Below are 24,234 nucleotides of genomic sequence, written 5' to 3' on the forward strand. Positions count from 1 at the left end.
TCTGTGCATTCCGAAAACATGCACAACGGAAAATTGAAGATTTGTTATATATGACGTTGTTGAAAGGAGTAAGCGATATGTCAAATTGCTCACTCCTTTCAAGAACTTCATAAATCAAAAAACTTGATTTTTCAGGAGAACGTTTTTAAAGTTTAAAAATATAACACAGTATCAAAAATAAATATCAAGCCACTTATTGACTTTTTTACTGTGCAACACATCTTTTTAGTTAAACCTGAAGGTTTTTTCTCCATTTGAAAAATATTTAATATATTTAAAAAAATAATTAAACAATAACTTTTGTTCAAAATGCTAACACAACATTTTTTGCCCTGTAGCGGGTAAATATTAAGTTAAAAATATGACTCTTTTGCTTGGATATAGTACATTTTCTGGGCATTCTGAAAACATGCACAACTGTAAATTGAAGATTTTTGATATATGACGTTGTTGAAAGGAGTGAGCGATATGTCAAATGTGAATGACATGATGACATTTGCAAAAATTATAACATCTTCCCATAGTGTGATTAATTTTGTGCCACCCTGTACAATATCTCTAGATGTGAGGTGAAGAATGTTCCAGAAAGACAAATTTAAAATCTAATAATAAGCAAATAGTGTTAAATGATACTGTGAATTTTTTTTATTGCAAAACAATGTTTTTAAAACTTTTAAACATGTTTCTAATGAATAAAGATGCACAATGTTGACCAAAGTGGTCGAATCAGGATTTTTTACATCGTAATCAAATATGTTAACACTGTGAAAGTAAACAAAAGCTATCTAGTTGTACAAATAATTTTGTGACTTTTTTTTGTATGTATATTTTCAAAAGTTTTCCACAAAAAAGGTTGGATTAGTTTATATTGATCTTAATTGTGGCTTTTTCTGAATTTTGTTAATGTATGAATTGATTAAAATACCGTTTTATTATTTTAAACCTGTTTTGTTTCAAAATAATATTTTCACATCTTTATTACTCGCATTCTCGTTACCATAGATAAAAAAAATAGAAAACTGATTTCAGAATTATAATCATGGTCATATTATATACCTTATTTATTTTTATTTTATTTTTATAGATTTTTATCTTTTATTTAGTAACCATTCCATTTAAGTTTTGGATTTTCCAAAATTTTAAACCTGTTTTGTTTCAAAATAATATTTTCACATCTTTATTACTCGCATTCTCGTTACCATAGATAAAAAAAATAGAAAACTGATTTCAGAATTATAATCATGGTCATATTATATACCTTATTTATTTTTATTTTATTTTTATAGATTTTTATCTTTTATTTAGTAACCATTCCATTTAAGTTTTGGATTTTCCAAAAATATTTCATTTATTTTTTTAAGTTATCTTTTTGTAAATGGTTTTGATTTAAAAAAAATATATTTAAGTTTGAATTCTCAAGCATAATATTGCAAATCTCATTTTATTGATTATATTTCTTTGCCATTAAAACATTGATGTTACAAACCATAAATTTAAATTATAATTTGTTGCCCTATTCTGTTTCTGTGTTACTTTGAATTCAAAGATAACGTGTTATTTTGTTAACATTGAATTTGTAATAAAACGAGTTTTATTTTCAATATGTAAGGCACCAAAATGCGTCTCAATATAGCAATATTTTGAATGATCTTGTTTAGAGATATTTTACTATTGTGGATATTATTTGACAGTAATATTTTATAAGCAATATTTTATACACTTTATAAATGATACTAATAAATTTTAATGAAAAATATAAAACAGCGTTATTTATTTATTTAATAAATTTAAGGAAACTTATGAAAGAAAAATTACAAGCATTTATTTGACTTTCAACTTTGGTTACTAGGTCACTCTATTGACCTCTTTAAAATTTTCACTCGTGAATTAAATGAAATTATAGTAACTTTAAACATGGAGTAAATCTACTCACTAATATAACTTATGATGTTGAAACTTAAGTAGGGCCATGATAAGCGGTGTTGCATAAGCCGTAGCTAGAATTCAGAGTCACTTGGACGTTAGATAAGAAAGTACTATTCTTATGAAAATATTTTGTTTCGTTCTCATTCTGTCATTCGTCCATATTACATTGCCAAAAAGAGAAAGAACTATTGTATATGCAAGCAAATGGCGGGAAATTGATCGCTTGTTTTCAAGCACTAGCGCCAATTCATTTCGCTACTGTCTGTTGTGTTGAATATTATAAATATTTATATAATATTATGCTGTAACAATTTATAAAATCAGTCCCACTCCAAATTAAAAGGCACGCTCACCACACCAACACGTGCAACCTTGCAGTTGACAGTTCAAGGCCCCCCGCTCCCCCCATAAAACGGATTGTTTATGATTTTGTTCCGATAATGTCAAGCACTGCAAGCTTAGTATAAATATTTTGCAGAGTTACCATAGATATATCTCTTTCTTTATTACTCCAATGTACATTTACCTGGGGGTAGAAAGAGACAAAGTAATGATTTTCTTTTACACGATACACAAAGAAGGTTTCATGAACTTTTCTTGAGTTCAGTATATTATAAACTAGCGATTAAAAAAACAATACTTCATAAGTAACGATTCATTACTTTTCAAACGAATAGTTCGACATCGTTATTAAAAAGAGATGAAACGTATATTATAATGTGTATGGTATGGCGTATTCATACGCGCATACCTGATACCTATATTTATGGTAGTGCACCGTAAGTCTCACTTTCAGAGGAGATAAGACATGGTAACCCTTTTTTCGTGTGTTTGTGACATGAACACACATATGTATAAAGAAGACGATTTTTATGTTGTTTTTTTCGCCTTGCCACATTGAATTACCGTTAATTTCGTTAATAAATAAAAAATATAGTATGCTACACATAAAAAATAGGACTAATATTCAGACTGTACAGTCTGTGAGACTAACTGATGAATCCAATCATCCGATATTTGTATATAGTTTCATAGTTTGCATGTAGATACGCGATTTCATAGAACTCACTAAAGTATGACGCATAAGTGTCAAATATTTATCCATTTTACAAGATTTGAAAACGCGAACTATATACTAAAAATATTAATATTAACTTTGGTACACGCGTGTCGTAGGTTCGCCATCTCTGGCACGTATTTCGATCTCAACAATGGCGTATTCTAGGCTTACGATCTATGTTCTAATCTATGATGTAAACATTTAGTATTTTGGTAAACATTTGCTAGAGCTCGAGTCTCGGTCGGAGTGAAGCGGCGCGGTGATAGCGCTGTGTCGTGCGATATTATGCGCGTCCGCAAAGTAAAACACTAAATAAGCCCGTCAGTCGCGTTTTGTGGTTTGTGTTGCGAGGTGGGCTGGTGTCCGACACGCCCACGCGATGGATGTGAATTGTGAGTACCACGAGGGTTGCGGCCAGGAAGGCCCCATCAGGTGCATATTCCTGTGCGAGTTCCACCCGACCGCGGGGCCCATGATAACGTGTCAAGTTCCCGAGGGATACATTTCTAAAGATACCTTTGACACCGTTAGCCACTACATTATCCCGAAAGTACAACTCCAGCGGTGTACTTTGACTGTGTGAGTAGTCTATATTTAATTCTTATTATTATTTCGACAAAAGAAAGCGCGACTATTTTAGTCATAATTTCTTTTGATTCAAATACGTTATTTTTGAAGTAACCGAACTTTAAGTTTATCCATTATATTCCTCTTCGCACTATTTCAATATTATTTTTACGTTAAAATTATACAAACTCCTGTTTCTTCTTTCAAATTTGTCAATGTCAAACTACAGACAGAAACTAAGTGGAATCAGATTGAATAAAAACCTGTATGATTAAACTGTTTACTTTTGTGTCAGTAAACAGTTTACATGAATTTTAAAAGTCCTCTGTGGATACTTTTAAGTTTTATATTCTCCAGTCAAAATATTTTTGTCTATTTCAAAACTAAACAAGTTCCCGTTCCTTGTTTCAAATTTGCAAATGTCAAACTCCTGACAGAATCTAAGTGGAATAACATTGACATCAAACTTGTATAAAAAAACCGTTTACTTTGTCAATAAATATTACTTTAATGTCAATAAATATTTTTTTACATGAATGTTAAATAAAAGACGTAAAATGCAATTGTTTTGAATTTTTCATCTATTTATATTCATACAATACAAACATTATCAAACTGATGTTTATGTGTTTGTTTTCCAATGTGTTTTTCTTGTCTTTTTATTCGTATATGCGCTAACCTTATCCCTGTTTATTTACGCAATTTTACTCTGCATGTTTTATTTATAAATCAGTTAAGTACTATTTATTATAATTTTCATAATTTTATTTCGTATTTTTAAATAAAGAACGTTTCATTCAATATTAAAATAATAACAAAAGAATCTTAAAATTTTCGATTGCCATCTGTTTTATTGAAGACCCACACAATAGAAAAACGTGAGAGAAACATTTGAAATGAATGTATTTTTTTTAAAAAAGAATCATAACATGCAAATATTTTTAATATTTTATTATCAACATTCCTATCTACTCAGTTTTTTACGTATTTTGGTGTAGGTAGGTTCTCCTTTTTTTTAACCCTTTAACCTCTAGAATGATTATTCTAATTATTTTTTTTTATGCTGTGATATTTTTACAAGCATTTTTGTTTATTAAATTTTTTGGGATCAATCTCCAGGGGTTCGTAATAAAGATTGAGTGATTTTTCGCTTTAATATTTATTTCATATCACCCTGGACTGATACCTAAAGCGCAGGACTGATCACTTTGCGCTCATGTAATCATTGATTAAGATAACATTGCGTCAATGTGATTCAGTGCCCTATGCACCATTGGGTACGGATGCGGTTAAAAGAAGAATAATTTAGTAAATATCTATTTTTCAAATCCAAGTACTTATCTACTATACTTTTAAATTTGACAAAATTTGCACCCCATTTTTTGTAATTTAAAATTTCAAACAAAAATTGGCAAAAACTATTTTTCTTCTTCTTCTACAAGGCTTGTTCACAAAAATATAAGATTATTTTTCTTGATATACCTCAGAATGACACTGGCATTGAGGAGTTAACACTTTTGACCTTTGCGTGCATATATACATACAGGTTTTTGTTATTGTTCTTGCTGTTTGGTTTATTATAGTATCCTTAAACTATTAAAGATCATAGTCTGAACAATCCAACCATTAACAATAATAAACTTCTTTTGTTATTTTTAATAGGCAGGTACCTGGTTTAGCAATACATACATATACCGATTGATTTGTTTATTTGTAAAATAATGAGCCAGGAGTCAGAATAATCGGCGTGTATGTATGAGGAGATGTATGAATGTGGAAGAGGCAAGATATATTGGTGTGGCGTTCTATTCTCTCTCCCTACCCCTGCTGGGATGCGGCATGATGGTTACTTAGTCATCAGTTCTATTACATTATATTATTTATTGATTTGGCATTAACTTTGTGGAATGACATGATGATTATTTAAAAAAAATTTAATAATTGAATATACCACTTTAATGAGTTTTATTTATATATACGACTAGTTTCAAAAACTTACAGATGTTTTAATTTTTACCAGAAGATGAAAACATCTGTAAGTTTTCAAAACTAGTCGTATATATAAATAAAAGTCATTAAAGTGGTTTATTCAAGTGTTTATTTTTTTTTAAATAATTAGTTCTATTAATGTAGCAAGTTATTCAATTTGGGAAGTTGTAAAATTAGGATAAGTTTTACTTTTGACGTTATCAATTACAATTACGGCAGGAGCCGTGGTGTAGTTAGGAAGACGCTTGACTGCAAAGCTGGCATCGCGGGCTTGATTCCCACCAAGTGCAAAATAAATTCAAGAAAGATTTATTTTCAATTGGTCTGGGTGTTTGTGATGTATTTTTCACATTTACCTTTCCTATCCTTACTATCCTACCACAGACACTGCAGACAAGCCTCTAAAAGTAGAGGCTTTGCGGGTTATTCCTTTACAAAAAAAACCTTAGAGCATGTTTGAAAGTTACTTTCATTGAATATTCAGGCACTAGTTATAATATTTATTCCAAATGAAATGCATCATTAAAATAAATTTGAGACCCTACATACCATATTTTTTATCTCTGTCTCACAATAAATTTTCTTTCAGGACCTATATGAAATCAAAGATTCTCGGCTTCCCGGTGAGAATCGACAACAAGAAATATGCCCGGAACGCGTTCTACTTCAACTTGTGTTTTGTGTGTGACGCGTGGGCTAGAACTGTGCACTATGAACCTGTTGTCAAAAAGCTTACAGAGTATTTGGTAAGTCTGCAAGTCTTAACCTTACTAACTGTCTGTTAATTAATAATTGTTTGTATGAAGTTGATGCATTGAAAACATAGTCTGTTGATAATATGGATGTAAACAACATCTTGTACAGAAATTTGGTAGAGCATTGGACATTCACATCGAAGGTTAACTAGATAAAGATATATGAAATATATATCGTTCTTCCCTTTTTTATGAAAGAAGATGAAAATCTGAGCATCCCAGTTCTTGCGACCTGACATTTGGCCGGCTTAAGCGTTCACTTTACACATTTCTGTAATGTTCACCATTCTGCCCTTTATTGAACATCCCTTTTGCATTAATTAAAAAACCTGTATATATGCAATGGTCTTAGATTCTTCCGCATACTGATAAGGTTTTCGATATATTTGTGAAGTATGGCGGATTGTTCCGCCATCTTTCGAGAAATTAGTGAAGTGTTTATTAAGCTTATTCCGTTTGAACATAAGCCAGCCAAATGCCAGGTCGTAAGTCCTAGGTTTGTCAGATTTCAATTTTCTTTCATAACAAAGGGAAGAACGATACATGTTTCATTTCAAGTTGAGGGACTTTTAAATTGACACACATCAAGGTGAATAATCTAGTGTCCCATTTAATAAATAATATTAATATTGTAGATAAAGAGAAAAAGAGAGCACTCTCAAAACTTTTATAGACCCTCCAAAAAGGTTTTGAGTGCTCTCAAAACTTAAGGGGTTTTCTTGCAGAATGTTAAGTTGTAACATCTTGATTACACTTATATAGGGTTCGAGCTATATGCCTGACACTTATAGTCTTGCTTGGATTTTTTTAATATATCAAAAGCCGTAAAGTATAACATTAAATATTTTGTATATTAAAAGCATTGTTAACTTTGTGGTATGGCAATATAACACTCTCGTTATCATTTATCTTTCACTTTGTGTAAATATTGAAGTGGTATTACACAGAGTGAAAGATGAATGATAAGAAGAGCGTTATAAGATTAAATGTTGATGCTTAAAATGTATATTTATGTATATTTCCAGTCACAAGAACATTGAAAATAGCAATATTTGATGAGCAGTATATTGTGTTTATTATTATATTTTTTGTGAGTTTAAAATAATCCAATTTTATCATTCATAATCAGAATTTATACTTAAAGAAATATCTGCTACAAAATGTATACAAGTACCACATATGTTGCAATCTCTGTTATGTCCAAGATGGTACAAACATGGTTTCATACATAATAATTATACAACAGGTTTTCTTTTCATAAAGCATGTCTATTTATAGAGTGTGGTATAAAGGCTGTTAAATAAATTATTTTGAATTGCCCTACATTTTAAATACCATATCAATAAAACAGTAAAACCCAGTTCATTTTTATGGCTATTTTACATCTGTTCTTGATTCTATAATAAGATATTTATGTTGAGCTTTAGGTTTTTTTTAAATATGTATTCTTTTTAAATGTACATACTTCGAATATATCACTTAAATAAAATGCAAATTGTGTTATCCCTATTATATATATCGCTCACTCCTTTCAAGAACGTCATAAATAAAAAATCATCAATTTTCAGTTGTGTATGTTTTTGGAATGCCCAGAAAATGTACTATATCCCAGCAAATGCGGCATATTTTTAAATCAATATTTACCCGCTACAGGGCAAAAAATGTTGTTTTTGCATTTTGAAGAAAAGGCATTGTTTAATTACTTTTTTAAATAAAGTAAATATTTGGAGAAAAAACCTTCAGGATTTATGTAAAAAGATCTATTGCACAGTAAAAAGTTCAATAAGTGGCTTGATATTTATTTTCAATATGTTTCATTATATTTTTAAACTTTAAAAACGATCTCCTGAAAAATCAAGTTTTTAGATATATGACATTGTTGAAAAGAGTGAGCGATATGTCATATTTAGCATAAGTAGCTTTCGTACATATCATAGACCCAAATATACGTTATGTAAGTACCTACTCGATCTTGAAGAGAGGAAATGGTTATAGTAATACATTATTATGTATGAAGTACGTTGGTGTTGCCAATTGTGTGCCTTGAATATTTTATTAATTTTTTATTCATTTTTAATATTTTATTCATGAGAATAATTATTATAGGATTTATCGAGTAGGTAACCATTTGTTTTGATTTAAAATGAATATTTTTGCAGATGATTTAATGAGTTGAGCCAGTGGTGCGTGTATTTGAGTAGTAAAGTTGTTTTTCTGATTAATTTATACGAGATCACCCCCTTTGGAAGATAATTATGTGCATATTAATCGCAATTACTTGTAGATGTTTTTATGCTTTCATGCGGAAGAGAAAATATATTCAGGGTTCGTTTGTTTTAAACCTGTTTATGAAATTCTAAAATGAGTTTCATGCGCTCTGAACAATTTTGAAATATGAAAATAAAACTGAGTTTGATTTGCTATTTTTTTAGTTTTGAGATTTTTTTTTATATAAAGGAAAAGTAATATGTACTAAGAAAATTAATATTTCTGCTCAAAAAAATAGCTACAAAAAGTTGCGGATTTAGAAAAACGCCAATATGATGGAGGAAAAAATATTTTTACTTCATTTTTCATAATTTATAAAGAAAATCAAAACTGAGTACCCACCAATATTTTCTTTTTATTTCCTAAATTGTAGTTACTATTTTTGGTCAAGGCCCTCACACACTAGCAGTGTGCAATTAACAAAATGTACTAAAAGTACGGGTATGCAACCCTGAGTGCCTTCGCTATTTCTGCTATTCTTCTTTTCCTAACATATATATATATATATATATATATATATATATATATATATATATATATATATATATATATATATATATACATATATATATAAATATATATATATATATATATATATATATATATATATATATATATATATATATATATATATATATATATATATATATATATATATATATATATATATATATATATATATATATATATATATATATATATATATATATATATATATATATATATATATATATATATATATATATATATATATATATATATATATATATATATATATACAAGTACTATTCCTCTTCCACTCCTTTCTCTTATCCTCAGGATTGATTACCTTGCCTTCATATATTTAACAATTGTGATAACGCTGTGTCAATCTGTGGTGCTTTATAGCATTTGGTTACGGATAGGGTTCAAAGAAAAAATATTTGAAATTATTTAATAAAAACGTGTTTTCTGAATATGATTATAAATAGATTACATAATAAATTTAAATATTGGTTTAAGTAAACAGACACTCCAAAGCTATGAATAAATTATTTGCAGATTTAGGACAGCATGTTTTCAATACATTTATGGATTTTACGATCAAATTTGCATTTCAATTCCAACACGAGTATTGGTTTGAATAATAAAAAAATAAAACAATTTGCCTATAAAACAACTTTAGATTTAAATTTTATATGGACATTTCTCAGTGGAACAGCTATTAATATAACAAAGTAACTACATACACTTGGGTCTGTTTTTATCCAAATCTTTTTTATGCAATTTTGAAGTTATGCGATTTTCAAATGGAATGGAACCTATCCCTTATTTTTATAACTAACTGTAAATAATATTAATATTTTATTTATTTTTCACTACAGAAATATAGAGAAAGTGTCTTCACTGTTATCTTCATGTTTAAATTTTTCCACACAAATGTAATGTCAGTTCCTAGCAATCAGTATAGTGAGGGATATACGTACTGATAGATCAATGTCCGATTTGTGTAGGTTAGATCTATTATCTTTAAATAAAAGATGATACTCAAATTTGAATTTAAGTGAGTTTTGTATAATTTTCATATAATTTTAGTAGTGATAAAATTATTTAGAGTTTATAAAAGGTAATGCCTCAGACAACAAAGAGACGCTTGCTTTAAGATAACAATTATGATAATATTATGGCCTATTTATGATAACCGACAACAGACTTTGAGTAAACATGCAAAGATATCTGTTTGGGTATAGAAATGAAATTTCATTTATAATCTTTGAAACAAGGAGTAGAAATAAACAAAGAATAGTGCTTAATCTTTTCCATCAATATTTGACACTGATAATTTTTCATTGCTTTTCATTATTTTTAAAAGCATCATTGTATTTTTATATTTCGATATAGATGAAGATAAACATGGAAGTCTAGGTATTCACAGGGCTTACGACTTGTTATAGGCTGGTTTAACATTCACTATCCTACTCATAGTTGACAACTACAATACACAAGTTTCGGAAGTTGTATTTATCCTTCCATTGAAATCTTCTTTCACATGTGAGCTCTCGGCACCATTTATGAAAATATGGAAGCCTGGTTATTTACAGCCCTGCTTGATATCTTGTTGTTCCCTACATGTTCTGACCGATGAATCCCCAATATGCGCCCGTAGCACCACATCTTAAAACCCTCCAGCCACCCCCATTTTGCCTATTTTTTCTTGTTTTTAACTTATGATAGGATAATAAAAGCATAATACAGTGGAACCTTTCATAATGAGCATAACTCGTTCCAGAATCTTACTCATTAAGCAAAACATTTTTTGTTTTGAATTACGCAGAAGTCACGGTTCACAAGTTAATGTTGTGAAGAAGGGACTTGACCATTCTTTGTTACACTAGTGCGATGTGTCGCTTTAACGAGCGATACTTCGCATAACTAGTAACTAGTAACTAACTAGTACATAACTGACTACTACTAACTGACTAGTAACTAGTAACTGACTAGTACATAACTGCACATAGGGAGCAACTTTTTCACATTTTTTTTTACTTGTTATGTGAATTACTCATTGTGAGAGGTTCCACTGTACTTATCTTTTTTTAAATGATTATTTAGTCTGTTATGACACATCAGTTTTTATAGCATGCATTTTTCTAAGTGTTGCATGCACATGTGAAAATTTTATTAGAAAAATGTACACAATACTCATGTACAAATATTGACGAAGCTTGCTGGTAGTTTTATATTTACCCAAGTATTTAAGCAAGTGCCTGTCTATTTTAGGTCTCTTTGTACTAACACATATTTAACCATTTTAGTGCTGAACGATTTTACACATACTATGAAAAATCCTAAAGCAATATTTACACTAAACTATTTTCATAGCACATACAAAAAATAATGAAAATTTCTTTTGATTATTCACCGAATATTTTATTTCTTTCTGATGTTTATAGAGGACATATTCTTCTTCTTCCTGGCTACATCTCAACTTATCGTTTTTGTAATCTGTTGGGGTCAGCTCTCCTTGTCCTTTTTTTTTTTTAATTACCTGACGTCCAAGTGACTCTGAAATCTAGCTACGGCTTATGCAACACCGCTTATCATGACCCTCTCCTTGTCCTCAGGTTGTAGGTCCTTCTATCATCGACAACTTCACCTACCTAAGCCATGGTAAAACCTAAACTATGCCTTCGAATCATGTTATCTTTATGTAGCATATAAAAGTATTTTTATTTGTCAATAATACACGTAATAAAATTAATTGCAATAATCATATAAGCTGCGAAGATAACTCTGAAGTCGACCCCTAAAAATACACTGATGCTAAAGTCGAAAATTCAACCCTCCGCAATTTTGAGGTAGGGGTCGAAAATTCAACTCAGCACTATTACGGTTAATATCGCAAAATCCAACAATATTTATTTTCATATGTCTGAAATGTTATATGTTATCAGCTGAGAATGTTTGGATTTACTTTATATTCGTAGAAAATATTTGGGTCACTGAACTGATAACTCGCTACTCATATTTTAAAAATAAAAATATTAAATGTTCATCGTGCCAGGAATACTTATTCAATAAAAGTTGAACAAACCAGTCATTCCCCTTATTTTGAGCCCCGTATTTCTTGTTTGCTCAATACACCATTTGGAAAAATTTACAAATGTGTTTTTGAAAACATTTTTCACTGTTTTCAACTAATTTTAAATTCAACAATACATACACACACAAATCATATGAACAGGTTTATATGAATATATGCATTAAAATTGTATGGACCTAATATTTTTATTTATTGTCATTTATGTAAAGGCGAGGTGATTGTGTGCTTCAGATACCAGTCCAGGGTTTTATTAAACAAATATTGGAGAGAAAAATCTGTAATATTTATTTTTACCCTCCTGGGAATTGAAGTCCGGACCTTCTACTTGATGGCCAAACACGCTATTCACTTAACTACAGAGGCATGCATACCTTTGAAATATACTTATAAACTAAATTCATAATATTTCTCATCAGAATGTTAGTTGTAGCAGTATATCGTGGGTAAACTGGCAAAAAACGTTAACTCTAAAATTCCTGTTTTAATAATCCCTGTTATTTAAAGCCTCTATAAAATATCCACTATGAAACTTATAGTTGAATTTACTTTTAAAACCACATTAATATGACATTTCAAACTACTTAGTTTATTTTGCCAGTTTAAAGAACATTGAAAACTTTGTAATATAAATATATCTTCAAGTCAAAATTGCATATTTTCGAGTTAACGTTTTTTGCCAGTATACCCACGATATATGGTACATATATTGGTAATTTTTATTTGTCTATCGGTTTCGAGATGTGTCTGCCTCTTTATCAGGACTATCACTGTATTAGCGTTCAAACAATAGCGCTATTTACTCACTTACACCTACATAAAATATTAATCACATGCGTTGTTATTATATAGTTGTTATTCTGTCCGATGGCCAGCGTGCACTAAGGGTATCGGTCTAAAATAGTGGAAGGACATTGGTGCCATAAACCAAGCTAGGACACAAAATGCCGAACCCTCTTCTAGTGGAACGGAAGGTCTGTTGGGGACAGTCAACAGTCCGTTTTCTCCTGAGGAGTTTTATGTGGGTTCCTCCCAGCAATGGGCAAATGCTGAGAAGTACCTGATTGGTCCACACTAGACTATCCCTCCTGTTCCCAACACTGATTTAAATAAAATATCTTTATTTAGTTTGAAGAAACAAAAATCCTCTTAATAAACATTGTACAAAATAAGCAATGTAAATAATAAATGCCTTTCCCATCTAAAAAAAATGGTGTCTGCCAAAATAATGATGGTAATTCCATATTTGAGGACCATCATAGGACTATAGCCCGATTCACAAACTTCAAAATGTAAACCATTTATAATACTTTTGTCCACCAATAAAAGAAAGCTGATTGACTGGTTATAAATGTTGTTCCTACCTCTAGGCATTCTGTCTTTAAAAAAATGGTTTCAAGTATGTAATCAATTTTTTAATTACCATTATCTCTAACTGAATCAGATTTATGTTGTTTGACAATCATAATCTCGAATTATTTGGTAAAATAACCTAATTGTTTTTAAATTATTCAATACCCCGCGGCTGTATAAAATTAAACCTGTTTTTAAGAACACATTATCTCAATTTCAGCATATTAATTGGGCAGTTTAAAAAAAATATTATTTCACATATTATGAATCTTGTTAATTAGGCTCCAAATTGGGTAGAGCAGGGGTGGCCAAACCGTGGCCCATGTGCTTTGGGTCATAAGATGATTACAAGTGGCGCATTGGATCTTCAAACTTCTTTCGCTCCCAATTTCGCTCTCAACTGCTTCATCTCGCTCAAAGCTGTCTCTCTCTCTCATCACATTCTAACAACTTTGATCTAGTGCAGGGATGTGGAACCTTTTTGAGACTGAGTGCCAAAATTTTTTTTTTCATTTTAACAATATGTCACATGCCAAATGCCATGGTTAAAACTCTAGTTAAAGAGTCTACTAAATTGTATTTTATTAAAAATAATTATGCCTTGTTATGGCATTTTAAAACTAATAAGTATCTCATTTTCAAACTAATGTATTTATATTAGTTTGAAAATGCCATGACAAGGCGAAACAATTGTCACAATTTTTTTATGTATTTTTAATAATAAAATATAATTTAGTAAAACAAAAAAATAAAAATCTGTGTTTAATTTTAACATTTAATATATAAACACATGTCTCTTAAAATGGCATAAATTTATAAATTGAATTGTGCGATTGAGTCATTCCTTTTCGTCCCTTAAGCAGATCCTATTCCTATCCCTATTTTACAACCATAATAGTGAAAGTAAAAAGGTGAATAACTGTGCGGTCCATCTAAACTCATCCATGGAAGAAATTAGTGCATGGTATGTTTGGTTTGCCACCACTGAGGTAGAGTTTTTTTGTTGTCGATTATCATTAATTTTTTTGTCTCCAAATGGTATTTGAAAAATCCGGTTTTCGTATTTAAATTGGCACATTAGAACATTTTTAAACTTTCACATCGGCATTTTGTCACTTTTTTAGCTTAATCTCTCACTTGCTAGGGAAACCGTTGGTCAGGCGTTAACTGAAATCAAACAAATTCACGGTATCTACAACAAAGCTGAATGATTTGTTTATGCGTGTTAACAAATAACTGTTGGTTAAGACAACTAATATGTTAAATTCTCAACTAAAAAAATTAGTATCATTTATGTCACCCAGCTTTAGATTTTATTTCCCTTAAAAGAAAAAAAAATTAAGAATCAATAGGAATTAATTTTTTTATCTACATAGATGCTATAAAAAAGGTAATTTCATGTATGTTTAGTGTAAATGAAATATTTAAATGAACTTAATTTTTTAAAAATCAATTTTAAAAATATATACAAATAACAGTTATAATTTAATTACTCTTTATGGCATTCCTTTTGCATATATTAGAAATAAAGCTGTAAAAAAAACAAATTATCGTACTTTGTATTTGACATTTAAGTATTGCTACTTGGCTACTGTTTGAAAGGTCGGAATAGTCTGAATGCTTTGGTCGACTCAAATTATATTTGGAATCTTAAATACTATCGTTAAGGATGTACAAGAATGATTAAAATAGCCAACCACCTACTTTTGAATCCAGGAATTGTATTTTATTAGTATTTTATTCCAAGATATATTGTTTATTTTTTTTTAAATTAAGTTGTAAAATATTTTTATTACAGCTCTCAATGGAGGTGGAAAGCGAGTGGCTCTCCAAACAATCTTCCTCCGGAGATGCCGGGGCATTGGGGATGCTCATGCGGCAAGTCATACAAGACTTGAACGGAAGAAAAATGTGTACACTCACAGGTTAGTAAATATCTTCTTCTATGGCCTTCTATCCTCCATTGCTGGATATAGGCCTCTTCCGTGTCTTTCCATTTTTTCAATCCGTTACTGTGTGCAGCCGATTTCTACCTTCCACAGCTGTTATGTTTTGGAACCATCTTTTTTGAGGTCTTCTGACGCCTCTTTTTTCATGAGATGGGACAGTCCCCATCTCTAAATTTTAGGGGTCCATCTTATAAACACGCAATTCATGATATATATATATATATATATATATATATATATATATATATATATATATATATATATATATATATATATATATATATATATATATATATATATATATTATATATATATATATATATATATATATATATATTGTAAGGCTTGAGTATTGAGCAGGTTGTTAATGGCGCACAGAGCACTTGGCCATGCTCTATATGAAATATCAACAGACACTACAAACATTATCACGTCATACATGGCATGTACTGTTGTTGGCAAATGGCTTTATGAATATAAATGATGTGGTCATGCCTAAATAAATGGATAGAAAAAGTGTTCTCATAAACTGCTGTAGCTGGGATATATTAACATAATTAACGTCTAACGCTCTAATGAATTTCTCAGCTCATCCTATAAAGTTTGGAATGAACTGGAACGATTCTTCAATTTATAAGATTTTTTCCCGAATATTACTCCAGGCTAGGAAAGTCTAAGGAACCGGAGTCTTGCTCAAAACACTATCTATGGCAATTGATATGGTACAATAATGTTTTCGTGACTTGATTTTACTTCTAAATTAACTATGTACACGATTGAAAGATAACTTTCAATTCTATACACAGCTAAGTACCCTTTTGCTTTTAGCACTGCGTAAAATTGTGCTAATGAATATGTTTACATTGTCACATTGCAATACGTTGTTTAACACATTTAAATTGGAAATAGAGATACATAAAAGTAAATGACAGTATATTGAGATAACCTTGTTAAAAGAGGTTAATTGCCAGTTACTTATTGTCATTTACTAGGTTTTTTAAGGGACTCGTGCACAACATAAGCAGAGTCGGAAGAATTTTGTTCACTTTATTTAATTGAAATTTTATTTTTATAGTTTTTTTTAATCATATTCAAGGAATCTATTATTTACGGTGGAGTTCTTCCATTATGATTTTTTGGTATTTTCATCTGATTTGTAAAAAATTACAATAATATAATTGTAAGTTGCAAGCATTGAGCTAGTCGTTCAACGGCGCACAGAGCACCGAGTACTTGATTGTATAGTACTTTATATGAAATATTAACATGGTCTACAAACTTTATCACGTCATATGGCATGTGAATATGTAAACTAGAAGTAAAAATTATTATTCAATTTTGAATATATCGTGGGTATACTGGCAAAAAAACTAAACCGTAAAATCCCTATTTGAATAATCCCTGTTATTTGAAGCTTTTAGCCTGAATAAAATACCCGCTATTAAACTTAAAGTTGAATTTGCTTTTAAAACCACATATATATGACATTTCAAACTACTTAGTGTATTTTGCCAGTTTATAAAATGTTGAAAACTTTATTATATGCATCATTAACTCAAAATTGCATATTTTCGAGTTAACGTTTTTTGCCAGTACACCCACAATATAAACTCTTGATCATCTACCCATTCTTTTATTTAGCCTTTGATTCATATTTTAGTTTCCGCCGGCAACAAGTGAATTCATTTTCAATTTAATGGATAGATTTTACCACAAAGTGACTGCCGAATCAATAAATGAAAAAAGTGAATTGATAAGAAATCGGTCCAACAGAACAGCCTCTTGTATATTTGTGGTAACGTAATATAAGCAAGTAATCAACCTGAGTGTATTATTTGATAGAGGGTAAGACCACGACTCACCTGACTGTGGTGCGAGTGTCCTCGGATCCCGCTCCCGTGCAGGACCACCAGGTTCCCGTGTTCCTCTTCAGCAAGGACACCTTCGTACCGGACCAGTGGGATCTCACTACCAACCAGGTGCGTATTCCATATCAGAATTACAAATTTTGTCAAATTCATATCGTAATTTTAACACTTTATTTGCGGGAATCGTTTAAAAGTATCTTTTACATACTGTTGGTAGAGAGCGGGAGAGGCTTATAAGCGTTCTATTTGCTTACTTTTGGTGCGCGAGAGACGCCAAAGAACGTCAGTTTGTGGTCCCATGGTTAATGTCGCGGACTCTCGAGTTAGAGTTTCTCGGTTCGAACCCACTCTACAACAATTTGATACCTATTTCTAATAATGAGCCGCTTAGACTCGGAGAATAGTATGAAATTGGATTATTTTTGTAAATAGTAAAAATACAAATTTTCTCTTTTATTTAAAAAAAACACTGTGCAGATGGGAATTGGATTTGCGGTTACTTGTGATTAGTACACTGATTAGTATAAACTGTCTGAGTATAATAAGGGTTGGGGTTGATGAAAAAATCACCCACAAACAATGTGTTAATATGAAAGTTAATCATTAAAAATAATGTAATAACTAATATTTTTTAAGGTTTGGCGGATGTTATAAGTTGCTCTATTTTGTTTGGCTCACACAATCCCCGAGGTTTAAGTCCAGTTTGTTTGGGTTCAGATTCTGCCGTACATGGACGGGTTCAACCACGTGTCCAAGATAGCGGCGCTGGTGGACGTGGAGGGCGCGCTGGTGAAGGATGTTATAAGTTGTCCTATTTTGTTTGGCTCACACAATCCCCGAGGTTTAAGTCCAGTTTGTTTGGGTTCAGATTCTGCCGTACATGGACGGGTTCAACCACGTGTCCAAGATAGCGGCGCTGGTGGACGTGGAGGGCGCGCTGGTGAAGGATGTTATAAGTTGTCCTATTTTGTTTGGCTCACACAATCCCCGAGGTTTAAGTCCAGTTTGTTTGAGTTCAGATTCTGCCGTACATGGACGGGTTCAACCACGTGTCCAAGATAGCGGCGCTGGCGGACGTGGAGGGCGCGCTGGTGAAGGCGTGCGTGCAGAACCTGGTGTACTACGGCGTGGTGGCGCTGCTGCCCATCTTCCAGTACTGCGCCGTGTTCTGCGCCACGCCCGAGCTGCGCCGCCTGGCCATGTGCAAGGGGCTGCAGGCGCAGTGCGTGCACTACTGCTCACGCTCCGGTGGGTACCTCCTAACTTGCTCCCAGTGAAAATATTAGAATTACATTCACAGGAATATGTACAGCATTATAAGTACTACACATTCGAGTATGTTTGAGGGACGGAATCAATTTCTATTTCTTCTAACCCTTATCCGCACCCAATGGTGCATAGGGCACTGCATCGTATTGACACCGTGTTATCTTGACCGTTACTCACACGAAGGCGAGGTGATCACTCCTGCACCTCAGGGATCAGTCCAGGGTAATATTAAATAAATATTACAGTGTAAAATTAGTAATATTTATTTTCAATCCCCTTGGGAATTGAGCTCGAGACCTCCAACACACCAGCTAAACACGCTGATCATTACACCGTGGAGGCGAACCAAATATATGGGGCGAATGTAGTTGGAGGAAAATTTGATTCAATCTTACCTTTTTTATATCCTTTGGAAGTCAGAGGCTCTCAACATAGGATGTCGCCGGATATTTTTGCAAATATATTTTGTATTGAATTGTAATATATCGATCAACATAATCTGGCCAAATTCTACAAATGAGGCAGCCAGGAATGGTCGGTGACGAAATACTGAACGCACTGTATGACATATTGGTATTGGAAAAATTTACATATCACCAATGTTTCTGTGGTTGGGGGTATACTTTTTTGTTCCTGAACATACGAGATACTTATGCAAAAAAAAAATGTTGTTCAAATTAAATAATCACTTGAATCTTTAAAATCAAACAAAACCAAATTGGCATTAATCTGTTTTTCTAGGGATGGAAAGATTGACAAAGACATAGAAAAGAGAGTGAATGCTGGGAACAGAGTGAATGGTGCACTGAAATCAGTTAATAAAAACCTATCAGCGGAAGCTAAACTGGCAGTACACAACGGAATCCTGGTTCCAACTCTAATGTGTGGAAGTAAACCATGGAGTTGGCAAAAGAAGGATAAAAGTAGACTGAATGCAGTCGAAATGCGATCTCTCAGAAGAATGTGCGACAAAGCGACGTATGATAGATGTGCGAATAGTGAAATAAGGAAGGAATTCAAAGCTGAGATAAGCATTATTGATAAAATTAAGAAAGGTGTGTTGAGATGGTTTGGACATGTAGAACGAATGAGTGAGGAAAGAACGGTAAAACAAATTTATGAGGCGAATGTAATTAGGAAAAGGAGCAGAGGAAGACCGAGAAAAACATGCCACAATCTGGTATGCCAAATACTTGAAAGTGGTCAGGTTAGGAGTCGTAATAATCGGCGGGTATGTATGAGGAGATGCATGAACGTGGAAGAGGCAAGGACACGCAAAGAAGACAAAGAATGTTTGCAAGGACAGAGTGGTGTGGCGTTCTATTCTCTCTGCCTACCCCTGCGGGGAAGCGGTGTGATGGTTAGTTAGTTAGTTAGCGTCTGATTCATGCTCCCGCCTGAGGATATAGTAACGTTTCAGCCCGCCAGCCCGCGTCGCTGAAGAGCATCCTGTGCATGTACGCGGGCATGAGCTACGGCACCACGGTGCGGGACCTGTGCATCCGCTACAGCCCGCAGGCGCTCGGCATCAACGAGAGGAAACTGGTGCAGTTCGGCCTGCTGGAGGGACTCATCAGGAGAATATATAAGGTATATAACAATTTTTTTTAAATTTTTATTGAATTTTTTTTTTACAATATACATATTTCAATAATACAAAATAGTTAGTAAATATACAATACATTTCAAATATAACGTTTCTACCTCTCTAATAAAGTAGATACTGTTTAGAGAGGGAGTTTATTACTTAAGTACCTAGAATTTTAAAGCTGTATAAGGACCCTCGGTCCATTTAATATTCAAATTAGTTAGAAAATGCCATAACAAGGCAAAACAATCGTCACAAAATTTATTTTTATGTGTTTTTAATAATAAAATACAATTTAGTAGACTCTAAAAATCAGTTTTTGATTTTAATATTTATCTAGTATATATAAATTAAAATGGAGTTCTTAAAATTAAACGCTAAATATATCAATATATATAAGGTACCTAGCATCATTATATCAAAAATATGTCAGAAAAAGATTTAATGTAATAATAAATCTAAATAAAAACTGCAATTATAATGAAATAAACAATTATAATGTAAAGTTAAAATGCATCTTTTATAACGTGCATTTGTATACAAAGCATATATGCTGCGGGTCATTTTTGCCATTTTTGTTTTAAAGCAGAAAGTGGCAGCAGGCACTTAGAAATATATTCAACCATTCAAAAATTACCGAAGATATAATTGACCAATGGATTAATATCGACAAAGATTAAATAATTTCTCACGTCCTAACAGATGAGGATATAGTTGAAAATGTAAACAACAGAACAAATTTAGAGGAAGTTGACAAAGATGTGTAATATGAGGAGTCATTTGATGTTCCAACATTGGTATGTCGGTATGGTGGCTTCTTGGTAGAAGCAGTGCAAGGATTAGAGACTGCCATTGAATGGCTATGGGCACAATAAAATTTTGACTCAATAAAAATCATGCAGTTAGTTTCCCCAAAAAATTTTATTCTCAAAAAATCCTTTAGAAAAAAAAACAGCAAGAGATTACTGACTTTAAAAAAAAAGTGATTGGATTTTGGACAATTTGTTCATAACACGTGTCAGATATGCAGATATTATTATATTTTTGGATTATAATTAACAATATCGTTTCCATTACGAGGTATCTTTTAATTATGTATTCCTATTAGATGGATTATTGTATTGAAATATATCAAATGAAAGCAAACATTACAACACTCCAACGAGTTAATTAGCCGCACTCCAGTCTGCCTGTCTGTGAGCTCCCCACAGAAAAGAGATAAGGAATTATTATACATACTATTTGTGAAATATATTCCTTGGCAACTGCCAAATTAATACATGTACTCATCACGTCAGACTGATAAGAATATTTGATGTTATAACATAATGCTTGAATACTATCCAATTTATCTAGAGATAAAAACAATTAGTAATTACTTCTGAAAGTAGACTAAATGTCATAGCCAAATTGCGATCACTCAGACGAATGTGCGGTAAAATAATGTGCGGGAGTCTTCAGATACAGAAGTTTGCTGTAGTGATTAATATAATATTCAATGCAGTCCCATTATGAACAATATAGTCAAAATTATTATAATTTTCTTTCTGATTATTATTATTATTATTTTTTATATGTATATGAATTGGGAATAGAACTTCAAACTAAGTAGAAGTAAAAATAGGAGTATTAATGCTGCATTGTTTTCTTTTAAGTATCCATAAAATGTCATGCATAATGCATGACGTTTTAATGAGAGTGGTTTGAGTGACGTGTGGTTCATCCGTGAAAACAACATCGCAATTTATTATTTTGCAGGAGACGCATTTTAATATCTTTAACTTTGTTAAGAAGCCATATCACTACACCATTTCAATATACTTAACCTCTCGAGCAGTAAGATATTAATGAAAAGGTTTAATGTACCCTGCATAGTGATTTTTTTAATAAGATTTTTTAGTTTTAAAACTATCTTTCTAGATTGAATATGTTAATATAAACATATTTCACGCACACAATCTATAAATATTGTCAATTTGAAATAATCACTACACCCGAAACGTGGTGCTATGCACTATCTGACCTGGTATTTTATGGCCCCATGGTTAGGGCAGTAAAAACAGAGAGGTTAATTTGATAGTATTTTGAATATTTTGATGTACAATAACAGCTAAATACGTGGCAGACGTGTTCTCCGGAACACTTTTTAAAAAACATCATGTTATCTCATTAAATATGTATATAGTTTTCGCAGCAAGTATTTGTGTTTATAATCTCAGAATAGCTATCCAAACTCAAACATACTATGTAATAATTCACTGTGTGGATACTCAATAATCATAGAGCAAACAAGGGCAGAGTGTGCCAACACGCTTAATATGTGCAGATTATGTTTAGATAAGGAATTACGTACTTCAATTGTTAATATTTATATTCAGTTTAGAAAAAATCCGTATTCGTTATGAACAGAAGGTGTACACATAGATACCGTTTTCATAAAAGAGTCCATAGTATGCACATACTAGGAGTTTTTGATCGAAACCACGGGGTCTCAAAGGGGGCAATAATGCCCCCCGGTGTTGCTGGAGATCTCTCCAACATCTGGTCTACAGGATACTAGAGGCCCTAGGACACATAATGGAGGGCTTGGATGTGGGCAGTATATTTGTGTCCCCTATTCTAGCAATTTCGTTTCCTGAATCGACAAATTATTTTAGCAGGGTGAAATTGATTAATTAATTATCCCCTGGAGCTACTTTAATTAATTTTAAACATTTTTTAGATACTCTTCTTCTTCTAACCCATATCCGCACCCAATGGTGCATTGGGCACTGATTCGTATAGAAGCAGTGTTATCTTGATTGTTAAATACACAAAGGAAAGGTGATCAGCCTTCCGCTTCAGGTACCAATCCAGGGTCATATTAAATAAATATTAGACTGAAAAATCACTAATATTTATTTTCACCCTCTTGGGAATCGAACCCGGGACCTCCAGCATGGTAGCCTAGCGCGCTAACCACTACACTATGGAGACGGACGAGAACTGACCACAGATTATTACCAGTGGACGTCCTGGGCGGTAGAAACCTGATGCCTTGTAAAAAGTCCAGCTTTATGGCGACTCTCAGAAAGCATGCAAAGTACACGGCCTAGCCAAGTTTATTGCCTTTTCTAATTAATTTTTGTCTTGTCTTTTCCAGTACCCGGTGACGGTGCACTGCGAGGAGTCGGGCCGGGGACAGGGGGCTCCCCGGGAGGTGCACACGGGGCTCGTGTGTCTGGACGAGATCTGCTGCGTCAGCGGGGGCGCCATGTCCGCCCTGGAGGAACAGCTGGAGCGCGACCGCAACATCGCCATGGTCTGGAAATAGCGCACTCAACCTACCCGTCTGTCTGGTGGCATTTTACAAATGACGCAGAGATTGACAAATCTGCACCCGTAGTTTATTAGTCTATAACAGTGGTTCTTAACCGTGTTGAAGGTACTGAACACCACCAGTTTCATATTCGCATAGTTTGCGTTCACCTGAACCCTTAATAGGAAAAACAAAATATGGTTTTTAAAATTTAAAACAAAGGTATATACATATTTATATATAGATGCACAAAATGAACAAAACCATTATATGAAATATGATTTTCACATAATAACAAAAACTAAATAATGAATATTTACTGAAAATCAGTGTGTCTTCTGCTGTTGCCTTTCGGAGACCAGTTCAGAAAGGCGCGGCTTTACCTTGGCAAGTGACACTCTCATGTCATTTTCACAACAAAGACTTTTTTTTTTAAAGGAATAACCCGCAAAGCGTCTATTTTAGATGCTTGTCTGCAGGTAGGATAGTAAGGACAGGGCAGGCAAATGTGAGAAATACATCACAAACACCCAGACCAATTGAAAATAAATCTTTCTTGAATTCATTTTGCAATTGGCGGGAATCGAACCTGCGACGCCAGTTTTGCAGTCGAGCGTCTACCCAACTACGCCACGGCGCCTGTCCTTTGTTTGCACTTAAATCCAGCATCCTCGAAAAGGATTGCTCAACAGGGGTGCGCAAAACATTAAGATCTCCTCCGAACCCCTTGGTCAGTCTCCTTAGACTGACTCACCGAACCCCTG

General features: G+C 32.5%; 1 protein-coding gene across 1 annotated transcript; it reads left to right on the top strand.

Annotated features, from left to right (window-relative positions):
* Positions 1-3,309: 3,309 nt before the first annotated feature.
* LOC148307763 (GATOR1 complex protein NPRL2-like) lies at positions 3,310-23,771 on the top strand. Its single transcript, XM_088262823.1, has 7 exons — positions 3,310-3,565; positions 6,132-6,288; positions 15,297-15,423; positions 17,290-17,426; positions 18,335-18,563; positions 20,005-20,174; positions 23,315-23,771. Exons 1-7 carry the CDS (start codon positions 3,366-3,368, stop codon positions 23,483-23,485), a joined length of 1,191 nt encoding a protein of 396 aa, XP_088118949.1. The 5' UTR covers positions 3,310-3,365; the 3' UTR covers positions 23,486-23,771.
* The last annotated feature ends 463 nt before the right edge of the window (positions 23,772-24,234 follow it).

The sequence above is a fragment of the Brachycentrus maculatus genome, unplaced genomic scaffold (assembly GCF_059751285.1).
Source record: "Brachycentrus maculatus isolate JH-2025_06_01 unplaced genomic scaffold, ASM5975128v1 h1tg000190l, whole genome shotgun sequence".
Lineage (NCBI taxonomy): Eukaryota > Metazoa > Arthropoda > Insecta > Trichoptera > Brachycentridae > Brachycentrus > Brachycentrus maculatus.

What these genes read in the sequence shown, in the direction of transcription:
- LOC148307763 (XM_088262823.1), top strand. Translation starts at nt 3,366, where the DNA reads ATGGATGTGAATTGTGAGTACCACGAGGGTTGCGGCCAGGAAGGCCCC. An exon ending in CAGCGGTGTACTTTGACTGT is followed by an intron (nt 3,566 to 6,131) that starts GTGAGTAGTCTA and finishes ATTTTCTTTCAG; the next exon opens with GACCTATATGAAATCAAAGA. An exon ending in GGGATCTCACTACCAACCAG is followed by an intron (nt 17,427 to 18,334) that starts GTGCGTATTCCA and finishes GTTTGAGTTCAG; the next exon opens with ATTCTGCCGTACATGGACGG.